The 16706-nt window shown below is 39.7% G+C and overlaps 1 protein-coding gene across 1 annotated transcript in view; it reads left to right on the top strand.

Moving 5' to 3' along the window:
• The first annotated feature begins 2307 nt into the window (after window positions 1-2307).
• Window positions 2308-16706, top strand: part of LOC131534778 (uncharacterized) — a 30375-nt gene continuing 15976 nt past the window's right edge. Inside the window, exons 1-5 of the mRNA XM_058767813.1 lie at window positions 2308-2473; window positions 2671-3073; window positions 6023-6106; window positions 9281-9367; window positions 16371-16541. Coding sequence (XP_058623796.1) covers window positions 2308-2473; window positions 2671-3073; window positions 6023-6106; window positions 9281-9367; window positions 16371-16541 — 911 coding nt within the window. The remainder of the gene's footprint in view (window positions 2474-2670; window positions 3074-6022; window positions 6107-9280; window positions 9368-16370; window positions 16542-16706) is intronic.

Here is a 16706-nt window from a genome sequence, read left to right as displayed (position 1 = left end):
GTGCATCTCAAACAAGTCTAATAGCTGTTATTTTGTTGCACTACTGAGCCGCATAATGTGTTTTCTTTAACCGATTTCTGAGGGAAACAGCGTGAAACCTTGCGCGTTCGTTCATATCCTACATCTGCTTAACTGTCCATATAGTTCGCATAATCAATAAAGTGTATTTTGAGATCTGAGGTCTTATATCACTGTATTAGTTCACTGAGGCTCGTTACGCGTCATTGGGGAATCCTGGAGTGTGACTTATGAGGGGAACCCCAGTATTACAGCACAGCGTCACACAAGCCATGATACAAAGTTACAAAAACTAAACAACCGAAAGCAATATATGTCTTCCTCAGTGGTAATGTTAGTTCTGTACTTCAGAGTTGGGTAAAAGAGCATTATAATCTCCTTTATGGTAGAGAAAGCTGCTTGCATGTAGGCTACGGGAAGCAGCGAAGATGTTGAATTAAACATACACACAATCAGCGTTTCCACATGTTTATACTGGCCCGGATAATCAAAACATCTACTTAGCGCTTGCTCCATTTCTGCAGATCAATTTTTGTGAATGAATGACTTGGTCAGCCGCTTGCGCCACCTGCTGGTGAGCGACTGACAGCAGATGGAGATCATACATCGATGCTCTACTGCTATTCCTGCAGTTTCCAGATATGCAATGCTGAATTTTCTGCCTCATTTTAACCACTGAATTTGTGGAAGAGAATTTGGAAAGTGAAATAAAATGGACCGAAATTTGCCTGTTGAATATTATACATTGTATTTTGGAAGTGAATTCTGGAAGGTGAATATGAATTATTGAATTTTTAATTATGAAAATGTGTGTGAAATATTTTGAGGTGAAATATTCACAGCTTAAATAAACAACTATGTTAAATTTCAGGACTTAAAAATGCAAGCACTGTTAATGCAATGCTTTATTTTTCCAGTTAGTGCTATTCAACATGCTTTTTTGTTTCAAAGACATACGGCATTATTTTTCTTCCATAACTTAGCTAGTTGCTTTTACTGTTGCCGTTTTTTTTTTTTTTTTTTATATTTTAGGATGTTAGTAAGAAGAAGAAAAAAATTAGATATCAATGCATGTGTGATGGACATGGGTTATGATCATCTTTGGTATCTCCTTTGAGCTCATACCAAAAGTGTGAGAAGCCAGAACGTTGCTATGCTTATAATATGTCAATCATCACAATTTTGAGAGTGAATTCTGTTCCGTACACACAAATTGATCATATAGAGGATTCACTCTCGTATTTAAATGTGGTTGTTACTCCTGAAACTCTATGATGTGTACATGGCCTGTCTCTTCCCTTACTTTTGCCCTGATGCTGCAGCTGTCCTGAAAATGCTGATACTGCATATCCCACTATGTGTCTCATTTCAAAGACTGTGCATATCTGTTGATCTCAAATATCAACAAGGATGTCTCATTTCAGAAAAGCAAGTATTATAAAACTGACTGTTATTTCTTATTAGATTTTTAAAGAAATGATGTGATGAGGATTTCCGCTCTCAATAATTCTGTTAGATCATTAGTAGCATTATCCCGATATTACTGTACCAACACTGTGTTACTGCATCTGTTTTTTGTGCTTTGTGCATAACAATAGCCCTTAACTGCTCTAAAATTACTGTAAACCATGACTACAGGGCGTCCCGGCACTTTAGCCACTGTGCCTCCTCACTTCGGGGGACCAGCTTGTACTGAAAAATTCAGTGTATTTTCTCTGTTTCCACGTACAGGCCTGAAATCAAGTCTCTCATCTAGGAAAAAAAGAGAAGCAGAACAGCCTGTAAAGTGAGTGTGCATGAGGATCGAGAGAGAGGAGAAACCTGCTTATAAAATGAGTGTGTATGAGGAGAGAGTGGAGGAGGCTCCTGTTGACACTCAGAGAGCAGCATATCCAGGATTCAGTTGTGTGTCTATGAATAGTAACAACTCTATGCGTCAGCCCCCTTATCTCAGTGATTTTGATGCTCAGAGAGCAGCATCTCCAGGATTCAGCTGTGTGTCTATGAATAGTATCAACTCCATGAATCAGCCCCCTTATCTCAGTGATTTTGACGCTCAGAGAGCAGCATCTCCAGGATTCAGCTGTGGGTCTATGAAGAGTATCAACTCTATGCGTCAGCCCCCTTATCTCAGTGATTTTGACGCTCAGAGAGCAGCATATCCAGGATTCAGCTGTGTGTCTATGAAGAGCATCAACTCTATGCATCAGCCCCTTATCTCAGTGATTTTGACGCTCAGGAGCAGCATCTCCAGGATTCAGCTGTGGGTCTATGAAGAGTAACAACTCTATGCCTCAGCCCCCTTATCTCAGTGATTTTGACGCTCAGAGAGCAGCATCTCCAGGATTCAGCTGTGTGTCTATGAAGAGTATCAACTCTATGCTTCAGCCCCTTATCTCAGTGATTTTGACTCAGAGAGCAGCATCTCCAGGATTCAGCTGTGTGTCTATGAAGAGTATCAACTCTATGCATCAGCCCCTTATCTCAGTGATTTTGATGCTCAGAGAGCAGCATCTCCAGGATTCAGCTGTGTGTCTATGAAGAGTATCAACTCTATGCCTGTGCCCCTTATCTCAGTGATTTTGACGCTCAGAGAGCAGCATCTCCAGTATTCAGCTGTGTGTCTATGAAGAGTATCAACTCTGTCGTCAGCCCCTTATCTCAGTGATTTTGACGCTCAGAGAGCAGCATCTCCAGGATTCAGCTGTGTGTCTATGAAGAGTATCAACTCTATGCATCAGCCCCTTTATCTCAGTGATTTTGACGCTCAGAGAGCAGCATCTCCAGGATTCAGCTGTGGGTCTATGAAGAGTAACAACTCTATGCGTCAGCCCCCTTATCTCAATGATTTTGACGCTCAGAGAGCAGCATTTCCAGGATTCAGCTGTGTGTCTATGAAGAGTATCAACTCTATGCATCAGCCACCTTATCTCAGTGATTTTGACGCTCAAAGAGCAGCATCTGCAGGATTCAACTTTGTGTCTATGAAGAGTAACAACTCCATGCATCTGCCCCCTAATCTCAGTAATGGATCTGCTGTGACCTTTGACCCTGTGTGAGTATCATGAAGTTGGATGCATTTTTTAGTTACAAAATACAATAGTAATATTTATGGCTGTACATTTCTTTGCCTTCAAATGTTAAACCATATAGCCTTTATTTTGTCAGAAAACACAGGGGAACTGCAGAATCGCAGAAGAAAATGTTCTTTGCAGTTTTAATAGCAGAAGTCAGTTTCAACACTCAGCAAGGAGTTTATAGGCCACTTTGCTCACACATCACATACAGCATCAATCACCAATTTATATCACTACTTCAGGATTCATGATCCTGATTGGTTTCAGGCAAAGATTGACTTGAAAGGTAGCCAAACATAGACAACCTTCACAGCGTATCTCCATTGATTATCATGGGTTCCAGCTAGGTTCCAAATCTGCACTTCTGTATGTCTGGATTTTCCCATTTGTTACAACTTTCCCATCCTATTGTTACACATGTTGCTTCTCTAGGCCGGCAGAGCTGATAATATAGATCAAACCCTACTGTGTAAAATATTGTAAAATTGGGGTCTATACACAAAATACAGTGCAGGGAGGGACAACTATGTTTCAGAGCTTGTTTATGGATGTCATAATGTGAAATTTTGACTTTGCGATTATAGTCTGATAATATATCATGATATCTACACTTTAAAAAAAAATAGATGTAAAAAATTGCAATATGCATGAAGTCACTGTTGTGGAGATAAGTGTTTACGATAGTTGGGCTCTTGACCCTTGACTTTTTAAAATTATATTTTCTCTGGCTACTTTAACTGTGTTTATAAAGTGCATTTATTATATAAAAAATTGCTAGAGAAAATCTTATCAAATGAAGTTGCTTACTTATTGATGATGATTCAATCATCGTGTAGTGGCCTGATTTACCAATCATATCCAGAGTCTAATCTGTGTGTATGCTAGTTAGATTTATTTAAGGTGACCATATATCTACCACCGTTTTATCATAGGTAGAATGCAAATTGTTTCAATACAAGCATTTCAGTCAAATGTAATTTATGCAATTTTTCAAACCTTTAGCCCACGGGAGAAAATCAACCTGCCGCAACAGTTTAAAATCAGCCTGATTCCGTGGAAAAAAATGGTAACCCTATGGATTTGGCAACCCTACATCCAACACGATCTGCATCCAAAGCGATTTAAATACTCCACATATTGATAGCGACTCCCTGATGCACGAAAATTATATTGAATATTACAGCAAGGCTTTAATACACAAACACACACAATTAATGGTGACTATAGAAAGCAAAAGCCAAGTCCCGGACATGTTGTGTAATTTAGAAATCCCAGCCGGACGCATTTTTTTTTAGGTCTAAAAAGAGGACATGTCCGGTGAAAAGAGGACGTATGGTCACCCGAATATATTATTTTTGCATTATTATATTAGAATACTACTGCCTGCTTTTATATTTTGAAAGGTTTCCAAGTCATTATGCGGAAGTTATTTGGACAGAATCATGTAGACTCGCAGACATCAAGAATCTGCGTATGAACCTCAACAATGATGACAAACGACAAACAGATTATTCAGATAAACAGATAAACTCTGAACATCACAAAACAAGCTACTAAAGTTACAAAAAGCTTTTTGTTGATTGTCACCATTGTTAAGATTCATGCACTGATTCTTGATGTTTGTGTGAGGCAAAAAGACAACTCAAAACACTTGAATAAAAAATTAAAAAATTTCCGACTGCTATAACATCACAAGACTGCTGTAGATTATGTAAAACTGGCAGCTAATATACTCAGAGATTAGACTCCAGGTGAGATCAGTGAATCAGGCCACTACATGATGATTGAATCATCATCAATAAGTAACCAACTCGATGGATTATAAAGAGTTTTTTTTTTTAATCAGGAGAATTTTTTGCAAATAATGACATGCCATTTTTCATGATATATGCATATTTCATGAAGTTACGAGTGAAAACACTTCATGAAAGCTAACTTCGAGTTTTTTGCTAAACTACATGTCGCCTGGTCAGTTTTATGTGTGTTATAAATTCAAGACGAATATCTTTAGATATAAATGACGGATTAGTTTGGAGACAGTTTGGGCTCTTTTTAATCAGAAGAATCTGCTCTAAATAATGGTGTGTAATTCCACGATCTGAGCTTGTTTTATGAAGTTGCAAGCAATAAAGTGACATGAATGGTGCATCCATATATTACTTTTGCTAAGGAACAGGGAGAAATCTTAAGCTAAGAAAAAGGATGGCATTGACCTTGTTGCTATGGATGTCATCAAGCTTACTAACTATGCCCACAGTGATTGGCTGAGAGGGGATTGGTCTCTGTCAGTCATTTAATCATAGAAATAATTTAGAACGATCATTCATCAACCTCAAATAATAATTGTAGTAGCTTTAAACGGATGCTCACTCTAACATTAACTTAGATGAGTGTGTGCTATTAGATACATATCCAAGTTTTTTTTTTGTTTGTTTGTTTTTTGTGGAGCATTACAAAAAAATTAGCGCACAGAGACACCAGGAATTTTTTCCTGATAACTGTGGAAACAAACCAAAATCTTCCCTCATGTTTGCTCATACAGATAAGAGTAATCATTTGAAACTGTAAAGGGTCTACTTTTATTTGTGTACACTCACAATATTAACAAAAGGTTGAGTTTTTTTGTAAAATAAAGAAAACAATTGCTTTCTGGATGCACTTTCTGTTGTCTCGGTCTCCGTGAACTGGAGCATGGCACAAAAATTTTACTCAGTGTATAGCCTACTTGCCTTACAGACATGAGAAATATATCTACAGAAAGCCTGAAATGTATACTTTTAAACAAAAACTCAATGATTATGTAATCTTTATTAAAGGTGCATTTCTCTCTAAAGGCGTGTCACTGTACTGTGGAGATGGCGGGTCAACATTGTGATTTTAGTATAAAAACACTTTGAAAAATACTTGTTCTATTATGTTTTTCTCAGTACCATCAGCAGGAAGAGAAAGAAAGCAGCTTCTCCACAACAGCCCCCTGATCTCAGTGATGGAGCAATGACCTTTGATCCTGTGTGAGTATATTCATGTAGACTGAGACATTAAACACAAGAACAAATAATGTACACAGAAATAACAAAAGAGAAATATACTTTTTTATTTTTGCAATAAAAAAAAACTAACAGAAATTGTGTTCTCTTTTTTAGCAAATATAACACTAAAATGAAAAAAAAAATTGTCTTTTAATTACAAAATGTAAAACAATGCAGTTGTATTTTGAAATATTTTAATTAATCTAGGGCTGTAACTAATGATTATTTTGGTAATAAAGTAATCTACTGATTATTTTGACAATTGAGTAATCTGATATTTTTTTAGTAACACAAATGGACCTAAGTAAAAACCAGGCTTTAGTATGACTATTTATATATAAACTAATGATGACGCAATAATAATTGGCTCAAATAAAATATCAAAACCAAAATTACATGGTTTTATTGAGTGACACTGTTAAAATACATAATGTAATATGCCCATACATAATATGAACATAACCAACTTAGGTACATTAAGTATTATAACAAATACCTGCAGAGGGCGCCAACGGCCTGGTGACGTATATTTAGAAATAAGTTGATGTATCCTCTTGTGTTGACAAAGGTTTATGTAAGGGGTAATCAACGGCCAGCCGTGCATTAAAGGATTTTAAATGCATGACGTGGAGGGTGGCTAGCCATTGATCATCCCGCATATTCCATGGTTATTTGCCAATTTATAGACAAGTTAAAACTAGTATTGCTCTTTGCAGCGCAATATTTGACAGAATGGGTAAAAATGACAGAAAGGCCATATTTATTTGAATGAATTACAGCATATATTTCAATTAATTATCGATCGATCGTTTGGGAGAGAGAGAGAGAGATGACAGTTGTGCGTATACCTGCTTGCTGCGTCTGCACGTCTCTCTACAAACAATTACTTCAAAAACAGCGATTTTACCACCTCGTTGCTGGGGAATATAATGTAGGAAATTGCCCTCTGGGGTCTGAGGTCATTTTGGGGCCCTTGAGATGTTTTGACATGCCCTGATATTTGTGCTTATTTCAGCTACTTAAAACATACTATTGACCAACATGTAATGTTTTTGTATTCAGCACAAATTGTGCTACAATAATATGTGACCAAGATGGCTGTACATGTTTGCATCTTTTAGAAAAAAAATATTATGCGTGGTTAGTAAGTTTTGGAAAAAACAAATGTAGCTGAAATAAGGCCATAAAACCCACACTAAATAGTTTTGATTAAGACTTTTGAGTAATCAGTCTTGTAGGCTAGAATATTTACTTCAAAATTATGTGAGAATCATTCTGCATACTCATTCACAGAAAACAATACATTGATTTAAATTTTTCAAGACATGTTTTGTGATAGAAAGACTATATGCGAGGAAGTGGCAATAGCCTTGAATATTAAGTGCTTCTCACCAAAGAGACAAAGGGCCCTCCCCTAATGGCCTCTAATGGCCCATCAGTGTGACTGTGACTCTGACTCTGAGGCAGGTAAGAGAGAATGTGAGGAGATTGAAAAAAAAGTTTTTTTTTAAATTATTTGTATTTTATTTACAACACCGTATAATCAAAACATGCATAATAAAGGTCAAAGACACATTATTGTGCACACTGATCTAACCACAGAGATGTGAACAGACTTTGAGTAATTAAACTACTTCAGTCTGTGTGCATTGAATTTATTTAATACACGAGTTTCACAATTTGAGTTGAATTACTGAAATAAATTAACTTTTCCACGACATTCTAATTTATTGAGATGCACCTGTATGTATAGGTTTTGTAGCCATAGACTCACACATGCTTTGTACTATCTTAAAAAAAGAAAGAAATTTTATATCTGAGAAACGAATTAATATTGTTTAGCATGTTATTAAAATCTATTTCTGAACAGAGTAGGCTATTAATAATAAATATGTTCCAAACATACTTAGACTCGTAGCATTCATCATGTTACAGTGTACACTCATATTACTTTTATTGTTTTATATAAAGCATGAAAACATCATCGTGCCGTAAGAAATTTAAATACAATGAATTGCCTATCATATTCAACATGTTTTACTCAATTTCAAATATTGTAGTCAGGAATTATAGTTTGGGAAAAACCCAACTATGATTTTGTAGTCATATAGCCTAGTATGTATGATTTTATAGTAGCTTATGATATGATTCTGTAGCCATAAACTCACGCATGCTTTGTACTATAAAAGGATGTACTCCTACTATAAAAATGATATTTTATATCTGAGAAACTAATTATTATTGTTTAGCACGCTATTAAAAAAGTATTAATAATAAACATGGTCTAAACATTCTTAGATGCGTAGCATTCATCATGTTGTCGTTTGGTAAAAACCGAACTAGTAAAATGTGTTCAAGTTTATGTCACAATAACACGTTAACTAATGCAAAAAATGAATCAAAGAATCTTGTTCTTCTTTCGAGGGAAATCCTGCCTTTACACAGCGCGTCTTCTTCCCGAAACGAACAGTAGCCGCGATGAGGATCTCCTTACTCTTTGTTTGTGTTGGGCGTTTACACGCGCATGTGTCCCACGTGGTTATTTACATATGAACAGCGCGAGCCGCGAGGGGGCAGGATCGCATTAGAGATAATGAGTTAGACGGGACAGACTGAACATTGTGTTGGTTTCATACAGATTACTTCACCACATAATGTTTGTTTTCGATATTCGACACTTCAAGCTTTCTGTAGATATAACTCCCATGTCTGTGTGCTGAGTATTTGCTGAGTTACAGTTCATTTTAGTGACGCATTTCTAAAAGCAGTTCGCGGAGACAGAGAAGACAGAGAGCGCACCCTGTTTGTTTTCTTTATTCTTCTAAAGCACAAAGTTTAGTTGTTATTATGAGTGTATACACATAAAATTAGACCCTTTAAAGATTCGATTGATGTATTGCTCTTATCTGTACAATCAAAACTCAAAGTGTAATTTAAGTTCTTTTCGGCGTTATCAGGAGATTATGCCACAAAACGCATATATGCGTTTGTCGACCCCAGAGGGTTAAAGGTGCATTTCTCTCTAAAGGCGTGTCACTGTACTGTGGAGATGGCGGGTCAACATTGTGATTTTTAGCACTTTGAAAAATACTCATTGAGCAAAAAGTTAGGAGTCGTTAAATTGATTCCTATTTTTTTCTATTATGTTTTTCTCAGTACCACCAGCAGGAAGAGAAAGAAAGCAGCTTCTTCTCCACTGCAGCCCCCAGATCTCAGTTTTGGAGCAGTGACCTTTGATCCTGTGTGAGTATATTCATGTAGATTGAGACATTAAACACAAGAACAAATAATGTACACTGTGTGCAGAATTATTAGGCAAGTTGATATTATGGTCATTTTTTTTTGCCAAGAAAATTTGACCAATTCCAAACCACAGTCAATCTTAATAACTACTATTGATTTTGTATGTAATCATTTCTAAGTTATATATAATTGTCCATGGAGGCTCAAAGTCAAAAACTCCTTATTTCAGGTGTGCTGAATTATTAGGCAGGTTTTCTTTTACAGATAAAATGAGCCAAAAAAAGAGATTGAACTCAGAGTGAAAGTAAAAAAAAAAAATAATAATAATTAAATGCCCATGAGAAGGATGCAATACTAATTCAATAATAGAATTAGCAAAGTTAAGGCATGATCATTGGGCAGCGAAATGCTCATTGGGTCAGCAGGGTCAGAAAAAACAGGTGTACAAAGCATACAGACGAAGCCTCGGCCAATTCTGCACCATGGCATCCAGTCCCAAAAGAGCTGGAGGAGTCGGAGAGAACCAGAGGGGACATTGTGATGTCTCCTGAGTCGCACAGAGGTCCACCTGTGCCTGGCCAAAAACTCTCCATATCTGCTTCACCACCTCGGCCCCTGTCTTGACAGGATGTCAGCTCCCATATAGAGATGCCCAGGAAAGTGAACTGCTCTCAGCGAGAGGAGTTTGTCCTGGAACCACACAACGATCTGGTGCGCCAGCTTGCCTTTCTACAAGGGGCGCGAACACAGATGAGGGTCTGCCAACTCTCAAAGAAACTGAGATGTGTGCTCGTTGGAGATTGCTGCGCCCTGGAACACCATACGTGGCAAGGTTGGCAGACCGATCTCCTGAGGGCACTCAGGAGAGACGGGCACCATGTACTGCGGTGTACGCCGCTCTTCCCCAGAGGGGCCTGCCCTCATACGTCCTGGTCCATGGGCACCAGAACTGCCTCAGCCGAAGTCTCCTATTGAAGCGACTGTCCTCAGACCCGCATCATCTTCTAGGAAGACTAGACTGGTAGAGCCAGAGCCTGCAAGGCAGGACCCAATGAGACACACTTGGCAGGGGCTCCCACACCACCAGGTGCCTACTAAGGGAACCAGTCTCTGGAGACTGGCCTCTGGTGTAATCAGAGCAGCTAGTTCGGTATCCTGGAACGGCCCACTGGCAGGAGAACGCCGAACTAGTAGCTCAAGAGCCCCCCGAAGGGGTGGCGAGCCTCCTAGCTCCGCTACGTTTCCGGGCAGAAGAGACTGAGAGAAGCGCTCGCTGCAGACTGCTGCACCCTGGAACAACGTACGTGGCAGGGTTAGCAGACCGATCTCCTGAGGGCACTGAGGACAGACACTACGTTAGAGGAAGAGAGGTAAAACATCATGCTCTCACTCGAGAAAATCCCAAGAGGCTCCTATACACACACATATATGAACGAGAATGACATAATGCACGCGGGAACGCACGTGGGAACGCACGCTGCAACAGTGAGCTCTCACTCAATGGGGGAAGAACCGCACTGCGGGCTTCCAGCCTCGAGCGAGAGTGCTAGATCTTGGGAATGCAGGTGGAGATGGAGCGAACCCATCTCCAACCCGTCCGGCAGATCTATGTGCGATCCCCGCAATCTCACTCACCGCCGTGCCTCAGCAGCAGCGGGACCTTTTGAACAGCGAGATCATACGGCGGGGAGAAGCAAGAAGCTGTTTTTAAGAGCTGACAGCACGAACTCCGTTACTATGCAGGAACGCTGCTATAATGATATCCTCGTTCATAATATGCTTGTGCAAACAATGCTTGTGCAAACACTGCAACTTTACAAGCTCATCGACGTCCTTCACGTCCACCTCCTCGGAAGGAGACAGGCGGAGCGTTGAGCCCTCTCTCTGGGGGGGAAGAACCCACGGGGCGGGCTTCCAATCCCAGAGAGCGGGCACTGGATCTGATGGGAAAGGAAGAATATAGGGGCTCGCCCGTCTTCATACCCTCCACCTGATCCATCTGCGATTCCCACGAACGCAGCCGCTGCTCCGCCTCGGCGAAAGCGGGGCCGGCACTGCGAGGAACGCTGGTGAAAGCTCCCTTCTCAAAGAGATCCCTCCAAGAGCAAGCATACGCAGTGACAAACGCTCACAAAGCGGACAGCCAGCTCCCTCGAGAGCTGACTCTGCGTGCTCTGCTCTCAAGCAGACTGCGTGTATCCCCAGCAGTGAAGAACACACAGCCTGTAATGCAATCTGCTCTCGCCCTTCAAGTGCTTAGTTTTGTAGCACTTTAGACATTGTGGAGCTTATTTCAAGTGATTGTGTAGGGACAAACAACACTAAATAAGACTCACAACACAAATCAACAGACACACACACCCAGAGTAGCGGCTGCTGAATGACAAAAAGCTGACGCCGGTTCCACCACACGTGCTTTTAAGCTTCCTGGTAGATTACGTCACCCACTCGTGACGTCTCACCCATCCATTGGACAGATGATTTCTGTGTGCGTCTACGAATGGGTAAAAATGACAGAAAGACCACATTTATTTGAATGAATTATAGCATGTATTTCAATTAATTATCGATCGATCATTTGAGAGAGAGAGAGAGAGAGAGATGACAGTAGTGTGTATTCCTGCTTGCTGCGTCTGCACGTCTCTCTCTACAAACAATTACCTCTCTCTTTCTCTCTCTCTCTCTCTCTCTCTTTGTGTGTGTCTGTGTGTGCAAGTGATAGTGTGCATCAATTAAAGCAGCGCATTAATATGGAACGGTGATTAAACTAACTTGGAACTGTTTCGCACACTGTTTTCCCAGATGAACGTTAACTCAAATTCACAGCATAAACAGAGGAAGAGTTCAGCCGCATTTCACACATAAGTTCTGGAATCGATGGGATTTGATTCCAAGAAATGTATGCTTTGCACAAAATTAACAAACTGTACATTGAAACAAAATAACCAGAACATTAACAATAACAGATAGAACATGGTTTATCTGTCAATCAGATGCTCGGCCACTGATCTATGCTCGTGACTTTTTCTTTTAGAATTATTGTAGCGAAGGCTACCTTATACTGTTAGGGCTAGCTCGAATCGCAGTGAACCAGGTGTGTCGGTCAGAACACCACAGAGGGAAGTAGCAGTTTGAACTGGTTTATTTTCACAGATGCGCTATAATCAAATCAGAGAGGGGAGTCAGCCTTTACATGCACATCAGTCAGTTTCTACTAACAGGATGTGGACAGCTAGACTTGAAGACTGCAGTGGGCCCAGAGTGGTGTATGTTATAGAGACAAGGAGGCCTCCTTGGAAACATCCAGAGGAATGAATACTCTCTTTTCAGTATGGGCTCTGGGACCGCTGCTAATAAGCATACACGGGTCGCTGAGAATGATGGGAGGTGTGAGCCAGTTAGAGGGAGAACTTAAGTACTGTCTTTCACCGATCTTGTCTTCTTGAGAGGGCTGGGTACATATCAGTAGAAGCATGAGATGTATGATTGTGGTGGAAGGTGTGGTTTCTCCTGCCAGAAACAAAGAGCAATATTCTAATAAAACCACCATTACAAGTATTATTATGCATACACAACTATAGGCTGCTCCCCTCTTACAGTAACATAATAATGTATAAACACTTAGTATACCAGTGCTTCCGCTATTATTAACTATTCAAATGACTTATAGCATTATAAACATTCTAACTCCGAACAGTGTAAATCAACAGATGTGTTACAAGAATAGCATGTAGATAATAGAATTATCACACAGCATTGAACTGCTAATAACTGCGTCATCACTAATAAAGCCAAGCATCCATCAGTTAACGTTGCCGGTTTATATGCACTCACTCTTATAGGACGCACACAACACAAAATACATTCAACTGTGGCTGATATTAATGACGATGCACGTCTCCAACACTAGTTTAGGCAGAAAACCCGATTGCGTACAGTGGTGGAGGCAGTCTGCCGATCTCCAAGTAATGAACAGCGTCTCTTCCAGCTATCCGCGATAAGCGCATTTCATAATAAAAGTCCCCATGCTGGCTAGCACGACAGCGCTCTGACACTCTCTCTATCGCCTTTTGCACAATTATCATTGGCTGATAGATATAAAAAAAATAGTATTTTAGATGGAAATAAGATCAAGACCCTCGATCACGTCGTGATCTATTCTGTCGTGCAGCGCTCAACATTGTGGACAACATAAGCCAGTTCCACCGTAAAATAACCCCTGAATCATTTTTTTTTTTTTGAACTGGTTCATTAAAACTATCTATCCGAAAGAACCTTTTCGTGGAAACGAATCAGACTTCTAATCACTTTTAGCGAGCATGAGGCGAAGGGTAATAAAAATATAAAAATGAAATAGATCTTTTAAATATAAAAAAGAATGATCTTTTATCTCACACCTCTCATAATGACGGCTTTTATCAAGCATGAGGGAAGCGAATGTTGCTTCTCAAACGGAAGGCTGCATCCTCAAATTCTGATGATCTCAGTACCGACTCGTTTTCTTTATTTTCATGAATTTAAATGTGTGCAGCCTTCGTAGAATGCAGCCTTCCGTTTGAGAGGCACCCATAGATAAGCTTTGTTGAACTGAAAAAGGCTCTGAATGAGGAGTCGGCTTAAAAAGATGAGAGAGGCCTGTAATTTTCATCATAGGTATACCTCAACTATGAGAGACAAAATGAGGGGAAAAAATCAAGAAAATCACATTGTAGGATTTTTTAAAGAATTTATTTGCAAATTATGGTGGAAAATAAGTATTTGGTCAATAACACAATTTAATCTCGGTACTTTGTTATATACCCTTTGTTGGCAATGACAGAGGTCAAACGTTTTCTGTAAGTCTTCACAAGGTTTTCACACACTGTTGCTGGCATTTTGGCCCATTCCTCCATGCAGATCTCCTGTAGAGCAGTAATGTTTTGGGGCTGTCGCTGGGCAACACAGACTTTCAACTCCCTCTAAAGATTTTCGATGGGGTTGAGATCTGGAGACTGGCTAGGCCACTCCAGGACCTTGAAATGCTTCTTACGAAGCCACTCCTTCGTTGCCCGGGCGGTGTGTTTGGGATCATTGTCATGCTGAAAGACCCAGCCACGTTTCATCTTCAATGCCCTTGCTGATGGAAGGAGGTTTTCACTCAAAATCTCACGATACATGGCCCCATTCATTCTTTCATTTACACGGATCAGTCGTCCTGGTCCCTTTGCAGAAAAACAGCCCCAAAGCATGATGTTTCCACCCCCATGCTTCACAGTAGGTATGGTGTTCTTTGGATGCAACTCAGCATTCTTTCTCCTCCAAAAACGACAAGTTGAGTTTTTACCAAAAAGTTCTATTTTGGTTTGATCTGACCATATGACATTCTCCCAATCCTCTTCTGGATCATCCAAATGCTCTCTAGCAAACTTCAGATGGGCCCGGTTACATGTGGTCTGCGTTGGATGTATTGCCAAATTCTCTGAAAAGCCTTTGGAGACGGCTTATGGTAGAGAAATGAACATTCAATTCACGGGCAACAGCTCTGGTGGACATTCCTATAGTCATCATGCCAATTGCACGCTCCCTCAAAACTTGCGACATCTGTGGCAGTGTGCTGTGTGATAAAACTGCACATTTTAGAGTGGCCTTTTATTGTGGCCAGCCTAAGGCACACTTTTGCAATAATCATGCTGTCTAATCAGCATCTTGATATGCCACACCTGTGAGGTGGATGGAGTATCTTGGCAAAGGAGAAGTGCTCACTAACACAGATTTAGACAGATTTGTGAACAATATTTGAGAGAAATAGGCCTTTTGTGTACATAGAAAAAGTCTTAGATCTTTGAGTTCAGCTCATGAAAAATGGGAGCAAAAACAAAAGTGTTGCGTTTATAACTTTGTTCAGTGTATATATATATTAGGGGTGTCACGGTACGGACATCTCGGTTCGGTGCATGAGGCCTTACGATGAATACAGGCAATTCACCCCCAATCCAGAAGGGGGCGCCCGCAGCAATGCAACGCTGTTTGATAACTGCCAGCAGAAGAACAGCAAATGCCGTGAGATGCGCGCTTGAAAACAAAGCCCCCTACACAGTGACCATGTGCTGATTCTGAACGCATCTCTCACATGGAGTATACTTTAAAGGCTTGCACACTCAACTGTTTCCGAAATAGGGCTGTGTGCTCGTGTATCCTACCTCTCTCATTCGGCACAAATCCAAATATTCCATAATATTTCCATATTTGCGACGTAACGTATCTGAATGCTAAACTATTATTTATTATGTAAATTATAGGCTTTGTACTTCAGTCGCATTCCAACGGTGACACAGAGGCGGGTGCGCTGATGTTTGGCTCACTGTATTTTATTTTTATAAAGTACCACCTGCGCCGTCAAGTTAGCAATGCTGGAACTGATGTGTGTGTGTGTGTGTGTGTGTGTGTGTGTGTGTGTGTATGTGCGCAATCACTTCAACTGTTTCCTTATACCAGCATAATCAACTTTAAACGCTTATTGTCTTATTAATAATCACTGTATAAAGGTCTGTTTTTATTTGTGTACACTCACAATGAAAACAAAACAGATTTTATATATATAACATGTAATAATATTTAGTATTTTCACATCTAGATGGAACAAATTGTAATTTGCACTACTATCTGTTAAAAATAAATGAAAAGAAACTGAGCATAGCAGATTTCTTTTTTTTTTTCCTGTTGTACTGAAATCGTATTGAACCGTGACCCCCGAACCGAGGTACGTATCGAACCGTGACATCTGTGTACTGTGCCATCCCTAATATATATATATATATATATATATATATATATATATGTTGTCAATGGATTAAAAAAATAGATAAATTCTGAAATTAATCGTGATTTATTTAATTAGTTTTATATCTGCTTTTATATTACAATAATCGCACACCCCACATTCATGCTGCTGTTCCCAAATGCCAGAAATAAATCTAAAGCATCTCTAAAATTCAGCACACTAACATTATTACTGTTGTCGTAGATTATCTGGCTGTTTTGTGAAAGAGAAAGGTTGTGCTGCTCTGACATCAGCTCTGAGTTCAAACCTTTCACACCTGAGAGAGCTGGATCTGAGTAACAATCATCTGCAGGATTCAGGAGGGAAACTGCTCGCTGCTAGACTGAAGAGGCCAAATCAACTCAACATACTGAGGTTTGTGTTTCACACGGATTAATTTTGTGATGTTAATAATTACAGACGTCCTGACAAGCAAGTTTAAGAGCAAAACATTTGGGAAACTGTTGTTTTTCATTTCATTGGCCTACTACAAATCAACATGCTCTCTACAGTTGGATAGAAAAGTTTTTGGCAAAAAGT

Source organism: Onychostoma macrolepis, chromosome 03 (assembly GCF_012432095.1).
Source record: "Onychostoma macrolepis isolate SWU-2019 chromosome 03, ASM1243209v1, whole genome shotgun sequence".
Classification (NCBI taxonomy): Eukaryota; Metazoa; Chordata; class Actinopteri; order Cypriniformes; family Cyprinidae; genus Onychostoma; species Onychostoma macrolepis.
Note: the sequence above shows the minus strand (reverse complement) of the source record. Positions and strands in the feature narration are given on the sequence as shown.